Genomic DNA, 21,806 nt, shown 5'->3' with positions numbered 1-21,806 from the left:
GACACTATAGCATGCTTTAGAAGCTAAAAAGAGCTTCAGACGAGTAAATGAACAAATTTTTCATGGAATCGGGCAATCAGTTGATGAAACGGACACCTGCCTACGAGGTTGGGTGTTCATAAACCACCGTTCTGTGTCGCCCAGTATGGTAGTATGTCTCTGCATCTCGTTTCACATTAATGTTCGTCTCAGCCCCTAGTCAGGGCACATTTTGATTTACAGAATAAAACTGCTTCCAAGATATAGAGACATGACAGAGTCAACAGCTGCAATTTTTTGAAGTCTGCGACAGCGTCGGATTTCACGCTGCACAAAGAGGAAGGTGGACTGGAGCTACACTTAATACTCAGAGTATTAATAAAGTTCCTAGTGGAGTATAGTCTGTCGGTTTCTCCATGGATGCATGAACAAACCGGATTGCAAGCCGAGTGCATATAAAGCAGCCCGGCAGTCGCGGACTCTGCTCATACAACGCGTGGGTTAATAACACGACGCTAGCGCTCAGCCCACGACCTCACAGCTTTAAAAAATTACCTTAAGATATCTATTCTTTGTAGATGCTGTGGAACATTAGTTACCTAATAACATTCATATTGTTTGTAATTAATGCATCCTCACCAAAACCAGTTGGCCGTGACTTCCAAACACATCTCCAGCCAAAGTTGTGCGTGCCAATACAAGCATATTTGTAGTGTTCAAGTCAATCAAGTACAGTATATCTTAAATCTGAACAATGAGTTAAGCTCCATTTCACCTTCCGCTTAGTGAAGTGGATGAAATGCGACACTGGTACAGATTTACTCCTGAAATCAGGAGTCCATGCCTGTCTGCAGAAATCCATACAAAGTAGGCAACAAAGCATTGTTTCGAAATCAGAGATACCTGGCTTCAAAGGAGTTCGGTCTGGTTACCCAACGGCTATCCAGTGTAGTCTACATGAAGCTCATAATGTTCACAATTGATTTCAAACTTCAGATTAATACAACGCATTGAATTGACTCTTCCCTCTATAGCTAAGTTCTTAGATAATGTATTTGCAACATGATGGTACAAAAACTCATTTTAAAACCGTTTGGAGGGCCATTGTAAGTTCCCATTTCTCCTATACAAGTCCAAAAATTCAGTACAACACCTTAAAATTAAATTTCATAGCTGTTTATGATTCCCCACAAGGGCTGGTTTATTCTTCCAAGTTGGACATGTACTACTGGGAAGGACAGCAATAAACAATTTTTCACTTAAATCTGGACAACTCCTCCATGGATGTCCAGAAGCAGCATACCATTAACAGCATGATCGTCAGGTCTAATGTACTGCAGAATGACATATAGTTCGAGCTTTCAAAGTTTTTTCAAACCTAAACATGAAGGTGTCCTCTACCCGATTTGAATGGAAGAGGCCGAAACATTGGTCGCCTTCCAAGGTGACATGAAGGCGATACCGAGTCCGCTTTTCCTCCCATGGACTTCGACAGGAGACGGCCCCCACTATCAACCTAGACCACCCTAAATATCCTGTCATTCCAGAAGCAGCGCTAATGTGTCTTTAAAACTAAGTGCAACAAGAAGTTTCCTCGCCATAATGTTATAACTGAACAGAACATAAATACTAACTTAAAGGTCTTTCACTATTTCATTTAACCATAAACCAAAAAATTTTGCTTCTTAAGTGAAACCAATGACTACATTGTAATAGTTTCAATGAAGGCCAAAACAATTACTTGTATCTGGACACTGTTGCGAAGCATAATTTCGAACTAGAGACCCAGTGGAATTGTTTGACTTTTATTTGGGCTGTTGCAATTGTTTTACTTCCACGGGATCTTATACAAGAAAATAATAACTCAGTTACTTTAGTGCGTACGTACGCTGGCGATCCACCTCATGTATTAGACGAACAGCAATATTGATTTCTTAGAAACTTGTATTTTTTTTGGGAATAAAAATAACTATTCGTTCATTTGATTAGAATAACTTACTTAAATTTGTGCTATGTGCAATGGAATGCAATGGAAAACTGGAGAATATTTCTTCTCCATTATCTTTTCCCTTAAGATTACACTAACACCTTTCATTAAGAAACTTGTTTTCATTTCTTATTAATGTCTGCTATGGAGTATTCTAAACTTACCTTGGAGCGAAGTTTTGATTGACTGACGTGGCCATTTTTTCTGTTCTAGGCATTAAAATTGTCAGCCAAACGCCTTTTTCCATATTTATTACAAAACCTTTGCACTGTATAAACACATAAGAATGCAGCCGAGAGAACAGCGATGAACGAGCAAAAACAAACACTTTAAAATCCAATGTTATGAAGTTTGCTCTGCGACCTTCAGACTCAGAATGTGGCCCAGCCGTTATATTGGCAGATTCAATTCTGGAAGAAGACTGCAACACTAAATTCCTCAGAATACATCTAGATCGAAGGTTGACATGAAAGGACCACATTGGCTATGTTTGTGCCAAATGGTCATCAGGCAATTTATGTTTTTTATGTCTTTAGTCAAGTACCGTACTGCCCAACTCAGGTTCTGATGACGGCTTATTATGGATTTACCCCCACCTTACCTACGGAGTGGTTTTGTGGGTGGGCCTGTGTAAACAGCCATTTCATGATGGTGTTCAGCAAGCGATTCGAATTATCGCTCATTTGAATTTCAGAGAGTCTTGCAGAGAAACCTTCAAAAAGTTGCAGCTGTTGACTCTGCCATGTCTCTACACTTTCGTACCAGCTTTTTTCTGTATGTCTAAATATACCACGACAACTAGCCATTCGAATGAGACTAGAGGCAGGGGAAACTAGCGAACTGGTAGGCATAGAACGGTGGTTTACGAACATACGAACATGGTTTTAGTCGTATAGAAATTAATTAAATGGTTTTAAAATGATTTAAAGTAGTGAAACATACCGATCTGTAATTACTAAGAAGACAAAACAGAAAAGCAAGAATTTATTTATTTATTTACAAATTTATAACTATTAAACGGTACGACTTTAGCGAGTACTGATGATTCCTTAGCCAATCAAGACAATTCGTTTAAATTTAAGCACACCACTTACTATCAATATATTGCTCTGTGATGCTGCTTCCATTGAATAATATAATTTCTTTTGAGTAAAATTCTCGATATGAGAGTAAAGTCATTAGTTTTCCACCAAATTAGTATTTTGCACATCTTTAACGAAGGTACAAGAAAAAATCCGACCACATTACCGTCACTATAACATCGTCAAGGTTCAGAAAACCTCTTCGTTCTTGAGGAGGCCGGCGAGGAGGAGAACCCCGCAGACGATGCAGAGGAATGAGATGACCATTGCGTAGTTCGTGTGGTAGCTGCCTTCCTTCAGGCAGTGGGTGAGTCCGACTACCCCGGTGAACAAGAAGAGAACCATCCCGGCGCCTAAGAAGAGGCGGTTGAACCACTGGCTGGGCTGCTCTCCAAAGCAGTACATCAAAACTGTGCCGATAAGCACGATCATGTAGGCCGGCACGGTGTGCGCGAACAGGCAGTTCTCGGAACGAGAAAAGTCCATCGCGTTGTCCTTCTTATCGGGAGTCACCCAGAGCACCAGCGACACAGTGTTGCAGATCATCGCGATAAACACGAGCAAGAAGCCCGCGTCGGAGAAGTTATCTGACATAGCCATTTCGTTAGATTTTGGATTCGGCACGCTCAAATGTGTGCTTAACGATGTGTAAACTGTATAAGAATAACAAACAACACAGCTGAGCTACACATCTGGCTTTGATTGATCAGTCGAAACTACTATTGTTGTTACGTTGTAAGGCTTTGACCATAAAATGTGTTGAAAGGTATAAACTAAAAGAGGCCTGATGGACCCTTAGCGAGAAGTTATCCTAGATCCTTACAAGACTCCTACGTCAAGAATCGAATAGTACATTGAGGCGGCATGGGGTTTCCTGAAGCCTATTAGCCTAGAACTAACGATTAGAGAAGAAGAAGAAGGTGGTCTAAACTTTTCTGAAGACAGAGTGACATCCTCATGATTATTGAGTCTCTCTTCCTGTCGCCTGACGTCCTAACCCCTAGGAACTTTTTATGTTGCTAATGGACAGTTAGCCTTCAGCACTTACCAAAGTAACCAAGATCGCAAACCCAGTACTGATATTTGTATTTGGGATATTATTTAGTAAAACTGCTTACAAGGGTAGCCTATTGCTATTTACTTAGTTCTCAAGGGCCTTTGGATATTTACTTAGCCCTCGAGGGCCTATTGCTATTTACTTAGCTCAAGGGCCTTTGGATATTTACTTAGCCCTCGAGGGCCTATTGCTATATACTTAGCTCTTAAGAGCCTATTGACATTTACTTAGCCCTCGAGGGCCTATTGCTATATACTTAGCTCTTAAGAGCCTATTGACATTTACTTAGCCCTCGAGGGCCTATTGCTATATACTTAGCTCTTAAGAGCCTATTGACATTTACTTAGCTCTCGAGGGCCTATTGCTATATACTTAGCTCTTAAGAGCCTATTGACATTTACTTAGCCCTCGAGGGCCTATTGCTATATACTTAGCTCTTAAGAGCCTATTGACATTTACTTAGCTCTCGAGAAATTATTGTTATTTACTTATCTCTTGAAGGCCTGTTGCGCACACTGGAAGTATGAAACAAAACCCTAGCAGTTTATAGTTTCTATCCTACAAGCTGCTGAATGCAACTGATCCAAGAAAACTTACAGTCTTTCCACTAAAAAGCCAATAAATATAATGAGAACGCCATTTAAAAAGACTGTGTACGATGCTTCTAATTCCAAAGAAGATCTATAATGTATTCAATAAAGTAAAACAAGAACTATTTGTTTCATTGTTATCCAATAAATCGCTCGGAGTTCAAAAACCTAAAAGATTCTTCAATGTCTTTGAAGGTAGATACACTCTTTCTTGAAATGATATATAATTATGGATTCCTAAAATCGTCTAGTTGTAGCACAAAAAGTGACAAGATTTATTTATTACAACATTTTCATTTAATGTATTTAATTAAAAATGGCACATCGAGTGAAAAAGTGTAAAATAGGTTATACGCTTGTTCTGTAGTTCTATAACTATAACTATAACTACAGCCACATTTACCGATTCAACATGAATGTGGTTAACAGTATAAAGTAATTTATATTTTTAGATAGAATTTTCTCTAACTCTTTACATTTCACCTAGGTGATTTTATGGCAACCTTTAATTCTGTAGCCTACTACTATAGAATAGTGGATCCCCCAATCCATTTTCAATCCAATTTCATAAATGATTGACTGCCGGTAAAAAATATTTCTCATAATATTTTTGAAAGGAATATTTTTAGATCTTATTTTATTGGCTAGAATATCTTGTAGGAGTTTGTCGCATAGGTTCAGATAATTTCACAGCACAGCGTGACTGATATTATAATTATTTTGATTGGAAAGATAAAACACCAAGTCGCACAGAAAATGTGTTTTAAGCGCGTTCCAATGACCAGGCACAGTACTACCATTGACAACAATGGTTTCGAATTCTCTTGATTGATCCTAGTCAATACTTTCAATCTATTTAGACCCAAGTCGTCTAAGTTTGGATTATCTGTACTCTTGAATCACGCGCATTGAAACATTTTCCAAGAACAAACCTCTTGAATTTGTTTTAACCACCTAATATAATATTTGTTTGATAAAACCATTGAATTCAGTACGTCTTTCCATGGCCAGCGAACTTGTATTATTTCACATTTACTTTTGGTGGAAAGTCCCAAATACCTTACGTACAGAAAACAGAGTGTAATTTTTCTTTAGTTGTTAATTTAATTGTTATCCAAACAAAAGGCACAAACATATAGCAAAAAAGAGTAACTTAGTGTAAAAACGAGTATCTATAAGATGTAGACTAAAAAAATATTAATAAATGATTCGTACTATTTATAGGAGTGTATGTGCACTGAGGAAACAGGCTTATAAATAAGTAATATTATCAAAGATTTTATCCTGATTAACTAACAAATTATTTATCCTTTGAAGCAAAAGTTATAGTCAAAATAGCTTGATAATATCTTGGGTATAACTTTTTGTACTAAATAGTTATAAATTATAGGTACTTCAAATTTGTCTATAGTATAACTTAGTTCTTTCTCGGTTCTGAAGCAACACAGTGTACTTGTACAGCTTAGCAACAAATTACAAAAAACGCATTACTCTAAAATAGTGGAGATTACACGCCATTACTTTTATGTTCTATTATTGTAATTATGACGAACTGAAAATTAACAGTCTACTTGACTTTAGTCTTTATGTATTTGTGATCTTTATACTTGTAGTTATAATACTTTATACTACTAGTTATAATACCGCTAATCAAAGAAATAAATGTAGATATACTCGTAATACAAGGTTCCTTTCACTTGACAACACTCGTAGCGTTTGCATAAAAATGCGAACTACTCTAAAAATAAAACATTTAATTTGTACTCTATTATTCATAAATTTCTTCATCCTTCTCAAGCTACTACCTTCAACATCTAAGACTTAATCTGAATATAAACGGTCTATTCAATCTGACTCTCTTATCTAAGTCATACAAAATGGACAAGAGAGTTATAACACAATTAAGTTACCCATAATTTATTTACAAACAAAAGACACCGCAGATGTTATGTATATTATGCAGTATTATTAGAATTGTTCACCAAATGAACGAGTTGTCGTTAAGGTCTTTAACAAATTCTCTAAGATTTGGTAACTTTATAGTCAAGGCTAAAATTAATCTGGAATTTGAGTAGTCTCCCTGTGCTCAGAACATGCCCTCGCTCTTCAGGAGGTCTACCAGGAGGAGGACGGCACAGACGATACAGAGTATGGAGATGATCATGGCGAAGGAGGTGTGGTTGTTGCCGTCCTTCAGACAGTTGATCAGCCCGAGAACTCCGGTGATGATGAAGAGAAAGAATCCAGCGCCCAGGAAGAGCCGACTGAAACACTGGCCGGGTCTCTCCCCAAGGCAGTGCAGCAGCACCATGCCGATGAGCACGATCATGTAGGCCGGCACGGTGTGGGCGAAGAGGCAGTTCTTGGCGCGCGAGAAGCCCATCGCGTTATCCTTGTTGTCGGGGATCACCCAGAGCACCAGCGATACTATGTTGCAGATCATCGCGACAAACAGGAACAAGAAACTCGCATCGGAAAATACGTCGCCGACCGCCATTTTAGAGATTTATTTTAGGCCCAGATAAAATCTTAATCAAATCTTGCCCAGTAAATTTAGCACAACAAACACAGCTGACTTTTGATTGTTTGGGCACAAAGTGGAACATTTTGAAATCAAGCAATACAGGTGGTGACGGCGACGTTAAGGGCTGAAGTGTGTATTGCGAGATACATTTTGTCAGTATTGTCACCTATACGTTTTATAGAAGCGTAATTGCCACCACGGTGAACATATTAAGAGTCTTTGAACCCATAGATTTCGTTCCTTTTTGATATTGAGAAATATAAGTCTCGATGTGGAGATCTTCTTTCAAAAACTGTTAAAATTTTAATTGTGTTATTTACACAGGATATATTTACTACGGGATGGCTGAACAAAATACAATTTTGAAAGAGCCTTTCGGTTCTAAAAGACGGCAATCAGAATCACTGCAAATTTAAAATTTAGACAGCTGTGCAGAGGTGCCTGCAGAAGTTTGGACTTTGCCTTGCCTTTATATCCTGGAGTGGATCTGTATTGTTGATAGGGCAGTGACGTAAAAGGATGGCAATTTTTTTATAAATTTAAAATGTATTTACCAATAACCACTCGGAAAAGTCTCTAACACTACGGATAACCTTCAACATATTTATACATTTTTATTGACAAAGTCAGACTATTCTATATAATTCACAATTTTTTTATTATTTCATAAAAATTTAATAAATTATTTTATTTTTAGCCATAACAAAACTGATGTCTACATGAACCAAAAGCAGTACATTATACTTTTTTTACCAAGTCAACGCTTTCCATAGGGTGTGCCTGGTTTCTGCATCCCGTATAAAGGGATTTATATGATTTCGTGTTTGAATTTCAGCTTATTTCCGAATAAATCCAGATAAACCTTTATTTCATGTATGTAATAACTAAAAACAAAAACCTATTAACATCTTTGTAAAGTATAATTTCTTTAGTTTTAAGAAAAATTTATGTTGGTCAACAAAAATGATTGGTACAACTAAAGCTAAAGCAGCACAGGGTATGGTTTATGAATCAATTAAACAGGTAAGAGAAATATTATTGTTATTACTAAAAAATTTAAATGCAATGCCACATAATATTTTCATTTGCTTTTTGGGTAATAATTGACATTGCTTTTTGCTTTACTGTTTTTTTTTTAACTCCAAAAATTCCACATTTAATTTACAAAATCAAAGTACATTTTTGCAATTTATTTTAGTAATTACAATTTCGTTTTTCTAAAAATATATAATGACGCAGACGCAAGGATGGGCCACGTCAGTGTAACGTACCTTACTAGGCTATCTAAATTAACCATATTCTACATTTTCCAGATCGCACCATTCAATCTAAATACTCACACAATACAATCTTGAATCCTCTTATCTATGAGGTGATTGTGGAGAACCATCTCCGGTCAGATGTAAATCTCTATCTCTAGACTATTTATTATTTATCTACTGCGAGATTAAAATATCTCAAGATAACAATTGTTGAGATACTGCAGCGTAAACTTGATAACGTAATTCTCGTAAATTAACTCGCACGCTTCCAGTATAACCTCTTCAGAGAATTTCCGAGATACTTAAAATGGGTCCGGTTCGATTACTCCACCGATCGTTGGCCCAACGACCCAAACATTAGTTTAGTTTAAAATAAGAGGGTCGTTGGCCCAACGATCAGTGGTGTAATCGGACTGATTTGTTTCATAAAGTAAAACATAACTAAAATGGGTCGTTGGTCCAACGAACCGTATTTACAATTTAAACAGTAAACTTACAATCAAGGTTCGTTGGCCCAACGATCCAAAATTTACTTACAAATACTAATAACGTATATGGTTCGTTGGGCCAACGACCCTATTGCAGTAACAAGTTAAATTGTAGGAGGGTCGTTGGGCCAACGATCAGTGGAGTAATCGAGCCGTCCCCCTTAAAATATCAAACCACTTAATGCTGGTCCTTTACTATTATTTAGGATTTTGTATTTAAAATGGTTTTATCGTGAAACCAAATACGCAATTGGGTTGAAATAAAAGAATTAGTTATCATAAAAAATGGAATTGAATGTCAGTAAAAATGAATAAGTAAGGATGGGAATGAGTGCACGAGTTTATTAAACCAAATCACTCACCCACGGCGAGGAAGAAGTAATCTAGTGATATGAAGCACCCTGATGCTCCAAAATGTTTCTACTCTCCCTATTCAAGTTCATTTTAAAATGTAATTTACAAATTTGAACGGTAAGAGGCAAACTAACAGAATTTGTTTAGATAAAAGAAATATAGAATTTGATTCAAAAGAGGTCCCTCGAAAAACCCTTCCAAATATGATAAACATTCTAATTTTATTATTTACAGTTAGTATAAAAAGTAGGCTATATTAACAAGGGGTTTCGAATTGTGATTTAGAAACAATGAAACACTCGGATTTTTAGTTAAGAAATGGTTAATTTATGTAGTTTTCCCCCAGGTATTACACAATAGGAAAACAAAAACCACTCGTAATGGAATGGATGATCAAATATAAAAATATTAAATAGTGTCGAAGAATATTCTTATTTCTTGTAGTACATTTAATTACATAATTATTTGTATTTAAAAAAGTATACGTAACTAATTAACTACTCAAAAAGATCATTTAGTAGTTGTTGGCTCAATGCTACAAATGACGAACTGGATACCAAGGTATCGAATGAAGTCAAGCCGGGGGCGGTAAGGCATCAGCGGCAGATATAGCGCCGCCTCCCTACCGCCCCCGGGCAGCAGGAGGCGGTCATGGTGGGGGGGGGGGGGAAGTGCATTGGCAGGTCAGTCGGCCACGTAGTGTGGGTTGTACATTGTTTGTTTCCAGAAGCGTTAGTGAAGCTCATAAATAATGTGGAGGTCACCCGAAATAATATGATGTCTATTTTTAGATCCCTTAGTTCAGAATTAATGCAAATTAAATAGTTGTAATTTTGGTACATCCGAGATACGAACAATTAAAGTAATGAAATGAAATTTATTCCGAAAAATACAAAATTTACAAACGAGATTATTATGGAATAAAACTAACCACATTAACAAGTTGCGTGGTTAGATAAAGTAAAACAATAGACAAGGAAAGGTCTGATAACAGTCCGGTTTTCTCTGATAAGGACTTGATGTGCAGATCACTGCGGTAATATTAAAGGTTTCTCACTACATTTAACTAAAACTACATCTTAAACAAAAATACATTTACTTAATCAATTCAAACTATTGTTAATCTTAAATTTACTTGCTAGTCAATGTTTAAATATACGTAAAAGATATGAAACTCTTCCTATATTGAAGACTTTAAATAATCGATTTTACAAAGACAATTAATTTATATAATGACAATATATCTTACTGAAATAGTGTCCTATAAAAATTTACTTTAAATTGGTTACTATTTAAAATTAAAGAATTGTTTATAAAGAGGACAAATTTTAGTTTGAAAATAAGAAAAAGAATTTTTTATATTTTTTTGTTTTCTTTGGAATTTGATTAAATAAATGTGGACCCATGTAGGTAAACGAACGCCTGAAAGCTAGTTTATTAACTTTGGGTTTTTGGATAAGACCTCTTTGTAAACTTCTTGTGATGTACTGTTGTTGATACCCAGTTCTTCAGTTTCGAGGATAACATCAGGTTATTCACTCAAATCAGACCGGTATTTAAGTAGTACGGAAGGCACTTCACGGAATTAAAACTCTCAATTCCACAGAAATCCGTCAAGAGTTAAGTGGAAACATTTTCATGGCATTAAAGAAGAGGAAGAAACAAAGATAAGAAAGTGAAAAATACGGTTAAGGAAATAGCTATGGAATAAGGTAAAAGAAAGTAACGACAAGAAAACATAAGAAGAAAGGATATGGAAAGGTCAAATAGCGTTAGCTGCCTTCAACTATTAATTGTCTATGATAGTGTAACTACTGAAGTAGTTCTGCAAACAAAAATAATGGTCTTTATGATGTTTTGGATAATTTCGGAAACATCACGTAACAGAATAACTTTAGAGGGTCTGATAACAAATGCATGAGAGGGCTATCAAATTTCATAGATGTAACTATATAGGAAAAGTTGGAGTCTTCAAACGTGGCTGACCAGATGCAAGTCCATTGTCTATGTAGTGATAAGATGTTTAACTCGAATAGTTCCACTGATAATGTCGTATAACTAATTGTTTTAGAGTTACATAGCCGTACAGACAACATTATAGAATTTGGAGGCAATTTGGCCAGAATAAGGAGAGAGTAAAGAAAAAAATAAACTTAAGGCAAACGTGAAAAGGGGTATCTGGCGAATGAGGGAACATGAGAACAAGAATAAAGAGAAAAATAGGTTGGATAGAATCAAGGAAAAGTGAAAAATTCAAAAAATAAAGTAAAATAAGAAAAATAGAAGATTGAGATGAAACTTGGACGAGTTCAACTATAGCATTTAGGCATCCATCGACCTCTCAAACTTATCTATAGGTTTTTATGGATTTTAGATTGCCTAGCAGGTGGTTGTGATAAGCTCCTCTGGAAAATAATCTGTTAATTTATAGGCACTATCTTTGAGAGCTGTATTTATCGTCGTAATCAGCATGGGGTGTGCCGAATTCTGCTCTGATGGCTGGAGATAGTAAGTAGATAAGATAAGATTCTTTCCCAGAATTTAACCCTTCCCACACCGTAGACGGATATTGGAATGGTAGACTCTGGCCAAAACGCCAAATACTGATATATCCGATATTATAACAGATAATAATCGAATGCCTCTTGGAGAGTTTTTAAATTAAAAAAAGGCTTCAAAATGCCCTTATCGTTGCCAAGGAAGTATTTATAAACGGCTTTCACTCTGCAGCAGGGGGAAGGGGAGTGGCCTTTGTCTAACTCCGACCACTTGCTCGACAGTTCTGCGTCTCCTACAGAGCCATAACCAAACATATCCGTGGCGTGTATTACTGCTTTCTTGGTTGTTACCAGTGCTCGTATCTCGTTATTATAAACGTATCTACTACTTATCTCGTTAATATTCTTCATCGTGTGGTAGTGTTGTGATTAGTTTGAAATATTTATCTTGTTTTATAGTAAAATGTAAACTTTTAATTTGAAATAAAGTTCTGTAAACAGTTCTTTTTTATTTTTATCAATAAATACGCAAGTTTTGTGTAAAATGCCCTGTTTTATACTTTTTTATTCTACCTTTTATAATCTAGTTATAATAAAAATTAGCTTTGAACTTAAAGAAACAAAATATTTTTTATCTGAATTGGCGTTAAAGGAAAGTTAATAGATTTATTAGTGGCGTGCGAAGGGTTTTGAAACCTCGTTAATGACTGCTACAGTAGTGTTGGTGTCGAAAATAAGACTTTGCAAGGTTTAGTGTGGACCGACAAAATAGACCAGCATTTGAATAATTGTGGTGGGGGTACGACACGTGCCTTGAGTGACATTTGAGCCAAATGTTAATCCTTCTTCCAACACAGGCTTGCCTGGAGGCAGCGACGCGACGGGTCAGCTGTAGCTGTAGCTGTGACTCTGCAATATTAAAGTAGGAGGGGCACATAATCAAGTTTGAAGGCGCGGCAGAACGAATATTCCTCCTTTCATCGTGTCCTTATCTCGATCTTCCTCCCACCTCCAGCTATTATTGGCACGGCTTATTGAATTTTGTCCGCATGACAAATTATATCATAACTTATTGTGTGCTTGTTTTGTGTGCAGATCTGCTTTGAAAAATGCCTGTCGTAATGATAATAAAACACTGAGTCATCACTAAATTAAGAAATCTTTGAACTTGAAAATCAGCGCGTAGTCTATTATAATTTAAAATTTCAAGTTATATTATTTTTAATTTAGAGTTGTATTACAATGACATGAATTTTAACACGACAACGTGTTTAACTGTTTTGGTATTATATAATGTATACGAAAGACCTGTAATGTGATTTCTCGTTTGAATGCAAAACAACTTTATTGTTAGAACCCCAAAAGATGAAAATCAAAGATAGCATATGTACGCCATATAACTTGAGGGTCTGTATACACTTCTGTAACATTAGTAATGCAAGCCGTACAGAAAAAAAACGAGCCGTGTTTTAGCCGTGTTTTAAGGAAAACGAGAGGAAAGTCGTTATAAATAAAGTCATAAACTATTTTTAATTAGTATATTTGGTTAGTAGTTTTGTTTTGACGTGAATCAATCTAGTGATATTTATTTTATTGATAAAATAATTATAATTTAAAAATAAAATAAATAATGTTTTAAGTTGCCTGTAGAGAGAACTGTGTGAATTTGTAATACGGCTGTAACAGTTTATTTCTTGAGGATATACACTTGACAGGTTTAGAGAATATGCTGCTCATATTTCTGTTAGAACTACGGTATTTATCATGATTACAATTATTTCCGCAATGTTGTATACTAGTTAAAAATTTTCCGCTATCAGAAAATCTTACAAGTTATCAAAAATACATGTTAGAACATTATTGTAAATTGCCTGAAAATTCTAAGACGCTTTCTTGCTTCATGGTACAATGCAATAGAAACTGACACAAAACCATTCCATTTCAAAAACTTTGATTTGCCGCCATCTTGAAACCTTAAGAGATATCGAAATAAGTAAAAGAGTAGACATGGCTTTTGGGGAGGTTTTGTTGGGAATTAGTGAAGGAAAACTTTTGCTCAAATGTGAACAGGCACCATTTTAAAACTTTTTATTGGTTAAGACTGACTGGCGAACTCATTCAAGCTATATACTTGCTGTAAAGCTATACACTTGCTGTTCAATACACTAGCTACACTAGCTCCTATACACTTCTCATTCAAGCTATACACTTGCTGTACAACTATACACTAGCTCCTCATTCAAGCTATACACTTGCTGTACAACTATACACTAGCTCCTCATTCAAGCTATACACTTGCTGTACAACTATACACTAGCTCCTCATTCAAGCTATAAACTTGCTGTACAACTACACTAGCTCCTCATTCAAGCTATACACTTGCTGTACAACTATACACTAGCTCCTCATTCAAGCTATACACTTGCTGTACAACTATACACGAGCTCCTCATTCAAGCTATACACTTGCTGTACAACTATACACTAGCTCCTCATTCAAGCTATACACTTGCTGTACAACTATACTATATACACTAGCTCCTCATTCAAGCTATACACTTGCTTTACAACTATATACACTATACACTGCTCCTCATTCAAGCTATACACTTGCTGTACAACTATACACTAGCTCCTCATTTAAGCTATACACTTGCTGTACAACTATACACTAGCTCCTCATTCAAGCTATACACTTGCTGTACAACTATACACGAGCTCCTCATTCAAGCTATAAACTTGCTGCACAACTACACTAGCTCCTCATTCAAGCTATACACTTGCTGTACAACTATACACTAGCTCCTCATTCAAGCTATACACTAGCTCCTCATTCAAGCTTTACACTAGCTCCACATTCAAGCTTTACACTTGCTGTACAACTATACACTAACCAAGTTTAGTCTGAATGTATTAATGACTACGGTAGTTACCGTGTTGGGGCGATTGCAATATGCACATTTCAATGAAACCTACCTACACATTTCACTTGAACTAACTGTTCAGACCTGTTAACTTGTGGAAGGTGTCGAAGAGATCGTAGAAACTGTGTTAACTAACACCCGATAATGAAAAACTGAAATAATTACCCACTATGAGTGGCTTTAATGTGGAACAGAAGGTAAAAAACTAGGCCCAAATGTGTTAATGTAGGTGAGGTAAGTGACACCTGGGCTCTGGCTAACCGCACAGCACCCCACTCTGTTAAACTGGGGTATTGAGTTACCGAGGCCTCTTCCGCTCGCTTTCCCTGTCTGACGCAAGTTAGGAGTTTTAGGAGAGAGAGAGAGAGGGAGTGAGAGGAGAGAGGAGAGGGAGAGAGAGAGAGAGAGAGGAGAGAGGAGAGAGGAGAGAGTGAGAGAGAGAGAGAGAGGGGAGAGAGAGAGAGAGAGAGAGAGAGAGAGAGGGGAGAGAGAGAGAGAGAGAGAGAGAGAGAGCGAGAGAGCGAGAGAGAGAGAGAGAGAGAGAGAGAGAGAGAGGAGAGAGAGAGAGAGAGAGAGAGAGAGAGAGAGAGAGAGGGAGAGAGAGAGAGAGAGAGAGAGAGAGAGAGAGAGAGAGAGAGAGGAGAGAGAGAGAGAGAGAGAGAGAGAGAGAGAGAGAGAGAGAGAGAGAGAGAGGAGAGGAGAGAGGAGGAGAGAGAGGAGGAGAGAGAGAGAGAGAGAGAGAGAGAGAGAGAGAGAGAGAGAGAGAGAGAGAGGAGAGAGAGGAGAGGAGAGAGAGAGAGAGAGAGAGAGAGAGAGTGAGAGAGAGAGAGAGAGAGAGAGAGAGAGGAGAGAGAGAGAGAGAGAGAGAGAGAGAGAGAGAGAGAGAGAGAGAGAGAGAGAGAGAGAGAGAGAGAGAGAGAGAGAGAGAGAGAGAGAGAGAGAGAGAGAGAGAGAGAGAGAGAGAGAGAGAGAGAGAGAGAGAGAGAGAGAGAGAGAGAGAGAGAGAGAGAGAGAGAGAGAGAGAGAGAGAGAGAGAGAGAGAGAGAGAGAGGAGAGAGAGAGAGAGGAGAGAGAGAGAGAGAGAGAGAGAGAGAATTTTCAAATTCGAGTTAATTTGAACATATTCTTAGCAATAACTTCCTGTTAAGATTTAAATATCGGGTTTTGGACATTGGACCACTTTTAACTTAAATTATTTTAACAAAGACAAAACAATTTAATCTGAAAAATACACTTATGAACAATTTTACTAGAATAATATTAATATTATATGGCAACCTGAATTTTAAGCAAGTACGACAGGACTAGTAAATTGTATACTTCGTACTCTCGAGAAATCTACTTGCACAAGCATCAACTGAACAATTTCTTGATCATGATTCCACAGCTGTACATTTGGGGAGTTATTATGGGTTGCTACAAAATGTCTATCGTATTGAAAATACAGAAAATGCTTATAATTTAGGGAAATAGAGGGTAGGATAGTGCAGTATTCAATATTTTCAACCCAATCGACGTTTGATAAATCCTGTCTTGGATACATTTGGTAGCCTGACTTTGTAGAATTCGTTCACTAGTCGAGATAAGTCGATTGTTTTTAAAGGAAGTGGTAGATATTTTAAAGCAGTAAAATGAAAAGTTACAACTTTATTGGCGTTATACTTGATTATGGAAGTATAACACATCCATTCCAGCAATCGACGAAGATAAAAAATTTCCAGTAAATACTGTATAATAGTTAACAACATTGGGAATAAGTGCGAGCCTAGTGAGGTGACTTTTGGAACTCCGTGGTGAAATTATGGTTTAGAAGCGATAAGCACGTGGCCCTTAAAATAATACGAGATCCCTAATTAATTTAATTATTAGCAATGATGAGGGTCATTCATTTCTTCAACGCACTCAAGGATTTTAATTTTCGAACGTATGAGTACATAACATTTTAATTTATAGTGTGCTTTGTTTTAGTGTCTTAGTGCCAGGAAGTGTATAAATTTTGGAGATTCTCAACAAACTGATGTAAACTCGTTTTCAAATTTAAACGTGTTTTAAACATTTCTTCTTTTCTTTTTTTTAGTTTAAACATGTTCTTTAAACGTAAGGAGAGGATATTTAAATAGACGTCTTAGAAAACGACGTTACAAGCAAATCTTTTTTAAGTACATGACCTGTTTACAATACAGTTGGCACAGAGTGTCAGATAGTAAGTTTGTTTGTATAAGAATAGTTTACTAATAGTTATTGTTTTTTGGGACCTAAAATGTTTAGTATAATTTCTTCAATTATTGGCTGTGAGAATATAAAGTTATTTTCAAAAACATTAAAGAAGTGGTTATTGGGTTTTGATAAATTAGATTTTCTTCTCTGCATAGATTCCTAGTTAATTAAAGAAGGTAACAGTAAATTTTAGTTTGTATTTATTTAAGTGGATTTTCATTTGCTTTGTAACTGCAGCAGCACACTTTTAATCAATTTTTTTTAGAAGCTTATAAAAAAAAATCAAAGTTTTGCTGAAATTTTCTTTGAGCTGAAAAAGATTTTTGTTATAAAAGGAACCTCTCCACAGGCACTTGCCTCTAGAGGCCCTAGTTATTTTTGAAAATATTTCTTTTAATTTACGAGTGCTTTTGTTTTAATTTTATTTACAAGAATGTTAAATTTGTATTTAAGTTTGCTCATTAGGTTTGTACATTGTGTATACATTTGGTTGTTTAGGTTACTTTATTGATTTATTACATTGTGTATACCATTGTATATAATATGTTATTATAATATTTTCAAAAATAAATCATATTCTATTCTATTCTAAAGAAATACATGATTAAGTCAGTTTCGTGGAACTATTAAATATAAAGTCTTGTTAACCGCGTTTATATTTAAACGACTCTAAATATCGAAAGATTGACATTTAGTTATGACATTGCCATCCTTAAATGTTTATAGAGTATCATTGAAACATTCAGTGCACTAAAGCTAATTTGCCTTTTATAAGAGAACGCAATCTAGTTTTTTTAAACAGAGAAACTTTTGCTAAGCAAAAAATTTGGATTGTCATCCGCGCTTAATTTTGGTAAAAGTCATTATCGGGGGAAGGTAGAAAAGCTATCCAAAATACACCAAGAAATAAATAGTATATACCTGTGAGAGTTTAAAAATCATATTGTTTTGGCTTAACACATCAAACCAACTATAAAAACGCATGAAGAATAATTTTGTTAGCATTAACCAACGTGAAAAGAGACAAGTCTCCATTTTCAGTATGTGTATCACGTTGGCTGCAGATGATACAACAGTCTTCACTTACGTATATGATAGCTCGATTTAAGTGCATCAAATTAAAACTGTATAATCTGTGAAAAATAATCGTTTGTTATTTTTTTAAACTATTTCACTATTCTCCTACTTCAGCGATGCAAAAGTTTATATGTTTTATTATACATTTCTTCCCTGGAAATTCCTGTATCGATTTCTTGAAAAACGTATCTTGAATTCTTAAAAATGCACATTGGTGTCCGCATTTGATTCCACACTATTTTACATCAAAACTATCACAACACAATTTTTCGTAATGCCATTGAACAACAGTAAACCTTTTAGTTTTAAATTACTTAACACCTCTTTACAATAAAACTTAATGAATAAGACAATGAGTTAGTTACAAATATTAGCCACAATCAGTGTTAAAGATCATTGTTGGTAACACAGAGTTGTTTCTTCATTCTGAATTAGTCAACAAGTGTATTGAAAAATATATAATTTAAAAACTCCGTATTTTATTGTATTTTCTCACTGTGGATGTAAAACTAATCATGAAAAGACACGGAAACATTTACTCCCTTATACATTCTTAAGAATAATATTTAATTTAACATATTGTTATTTAACTACAATGTTAATGAATTTGATATAAATATACCTTTGAAACTAGATAACGTTTTTCCAATTCGCTGTGTGAAAAACAGAAAACTTAAAATAAATCGAACAAAATCACAAAAAAGTTAAAATTCACCAACTGATTAATTAATTGAATTTGTATTTACACTTTTATAAAGAACGCGGCACCGATGACGGAGAGGTGTTTCCGGTTCACAGGTCCGAGCAAAACTGAGCGGCAGCCCAGCTGACCGACCAAGGCCAACAATCGACCAGTAAACTGCGGTTTAATTGTTGGCAACAATAGGAATAAGTGGGGGCCCAAGGAGGTGCCTTTAGGAACTCCACTGGACATAAGCGCGTGGGGCCAAGAATAATGTAACATATCCCCGATTAGTTAGTTACCACCGCCATTTCTTTCACAGAACGGTAGTTCTTGGAACTACATACTGAGGATTCTTGGAACCCTCCTTTCTTAAATAAATATATCAGGCCAAGTGCAGCGATTAAAATTATTGCATTCCCCGTTTCAGATACTAATGTTGAATGGAGATTCCAATAATTGAGATATTTATTTGAGATTAGTACGGTGTATACGGCGATATGTACAACATACGAGACATGTTACGTAATAAGGGTATTAATAGAAATGATCTTTTTGCGGTATAGTTTTCAATTGTGTACAAAAGGTTTATCATAACTTGCTAAGTTCTCGGCTTTTTACAGTTTTTAAAATTTATAAATTATAGTGAAAATGACTTTTCCAATCCGACTAAGAATTTTTATGTTTTAGTTCGTAAATAACGGATTAATAAGATTAAGTTTCAAGATTAATCCACGTAAATTCTAAATATTGATCTAATTACGCCAAGTCGAATTCGAATCGAATGCACTGAAGCTCTCTGAGCTTTCAAAATGGTTTTTAACTCATTCTTGAGATCAAAGAGTCTTGAAATACATCCAATCTTGTTTCTCTTATACGCGTCTTTGTGTGGTTTCACTTTTTATAGAACGTATATTTTGTACAATTATAAATATTTTTACACTTATGTTTAAACTTATATTATTACTTTATAACCAAGCATTTTAGTTTAGCCGTTATGGAGGGTTTTTAAAGTAACCTTTATTAAAATAATATTGAGAAAAATAAAGCATAGTTTTGATACTTGTAAGGTGTACCCTTAAACAAGAAATTTAACATAAATCTATGAGCCAATTAAGGAGTAAATTGTTTAATATAACAATACGTGTATATGTAAGGCCTAACTCTGAGATGACCAGCAGTTCCACCATAATAGACGTAGGTGTGGAAGTTATGTAACGCAAGATTCAGCCAAGCTGAAGTATGATGTAATATTTTGCTGTGCAATCAGAACTCAACATTTCTATTGCAATATCAACATTTTTGTTGGTAAACATTTCTTACAAACAGGACCAATTTTCAAGTTTCAACTCTGGATGTGTGTTCTTTTAGTAATAATGTAATGACTCTCTTAGAGAGAACTTAAAATGTTTTGCAGAAAGGTGATACATTTTTTATATTGTAAACAAAAGTGGTCCCAGGAGAGCATCTTGGGGAACACCGTGCACCAGATTTGTCATGACGTCACTTACCATACGACGGAGGACGTCCTCGTCATTGATGACGTTGAGGTCAGCGGAGACCTCTGCGGCCATTCTGCTGCACCTGCGAACATACAGCCATGTTAGCTCAAGCCCACGACAGCCCACGACCCTACGTCACGGTGACTCAGTGGCCTCTCTCTGCCCACGAACCCCCCCCCCCCCCCGGGGAGGGGGGCTGGCAACCCACGCCCGCCTTTCCCATCCGTCTGCCTTTGACGATTACGTCATTTTATAAAAAAACTTTGGAATAAAAGGGATAAGTCCACTTTTAAAAATTGTTCAGGAGAGCAAAACAGTGCTCCGAAACCAAATAACTTTTGTCATTGATCATTTATTTTTAATATTTCTTAGTTAGTTAGTTAGTAGTTTTAAGTATATAAATTTTACAATTTCTAGTAAAAAGCACAGTAAAAAATGCTACTAAGAAGTATTTGTTTCAAAAGAGTCTAAACTGCAAGCTTTTGTGGGAAACTTATGATTAGTCCGTAGGACTTAACCCCTTTATTGCAATAAGAGAAACTTTATTTTAAAATTATTGTTTCTAACAACGTTTACTTTTTTGTTTTTACATATTGTTACAGTTAAATCGGCTTTCTACTATATTTTACAAGTTAAGTAGTCATACAAACTGCGATCAGAGACCTGGACTGATCCCTTTTATTGATCAAACGAAACGGACTGATCTCTTTTATCCCCGAATAGAGTAGTCTTTTTCTTTTTTTCAGAAATACTGACTCCATTTATCCCATAACCAACTACACCATTCGAAAGGCATTGGTTCAATGTTCAGTTAGTTAGGCATCAAAACATCCGTTTTGAGAATTGACGGACTTATCCCTTTTATCCCACCAGCCCTTCGTATAATAAATAAAACAAACCACTACTAAAGTCGCCAATCCAACAGAGATTATATTCAGTTGTTCCCAGGTGTGAGATGTAATCTTTCCATCAGAGGATTCTCTGCAAATTAAATATCTTTACTTCTCAAATAGTTTCAGTAACAACACTGAAAACAACTACGCATAATTTTCCACCAAACTATAAATATTAGTAGTTTACTGTCTAATATAGGGCTACAGATATTTGTTCTTTATTGACATGTAAACAAAACCATCTATAAATGAGTTAAGATTGAAAACAAACGAGTTTATGATTATGTAAAGCTGTGCATGTCGCAGCAGGCTTTGTATAAAAGAACAATCTATAAAATGCCTTTATAAGTCAAACGTAAGTTAATTTAATGATATGTTTATACGATTACCCAAGCGGTAGAAACCGCAGCAATGAATCAACTATGCTGTCACGTAGGTGGGAATAAAATAAACCCTGTTTTTATTCAAATTAGCAAAGGTATTGCTACTGGACAAATAAATCTTTTCCCGGATTTGAGTCTGAAACATGGATAATTACTATTGGTACTGGTATATCGACCACACCCCTACATTTCTCCAAACACAAAAATTCAACAAAAACATACATTACCAAACAAAAACTAAACTCTTTATTGAAAAAAAACACACAAAACTTGTTTTGATTCTTGATCACACTCCGCCACCCAAATGA

General features: G+C 35.8%; 1 protein-coding gene across 2 annotated transcripts in view; it reads right to left on the bottom strand.

The window, feature by feature from the left end:
• The window catches only part of LOC124367914, a 114,833-nt gene that overhangs the window by 27,881 nt on the left and 65,146 nt on the right, over positions 1-21,806 (bottom strand). The window contains exon 3 of one of the 2 annotated variants that reach the window (XM_046825117.1): positions 20,232-20,304. In XM_046825117.1, coding sequence (XP_046681073.1) covers positions 20,232-20,294 — 63 coding nt within the window. In that variant the 5' untranslated portion in view covers positions 20,295-20,304. Of the gene's footprint in view, positions 1-18,660; positions 18,875-20,231; positions 20,305-21,806 lie in introns of those variants that run through there. The other variant, XM_046825118.1, reaches the window with a different exon arrangement.

This window comes from Homalodisca vitripennis, chromosome 8 (genome assembly GCF_021130785.1).
Source record: "Homalodisca vitripennis isolate AUS2020 chromosome 8, UT_GWSS_2.1, whole genome shotgun sequence".
Taxonomy (NCBI): Eukaryota; Metazoa; Arthropoda; class Insecta; order Hemiptera; family Cicadellidae; genus Homalodisca; species Homalodisca vitripennis.
The sequence above is the reverse complement of the archived record's forward strand: the minus strand, read 5'-3'. Positions and strand labels throughout refer to the sequence as shown.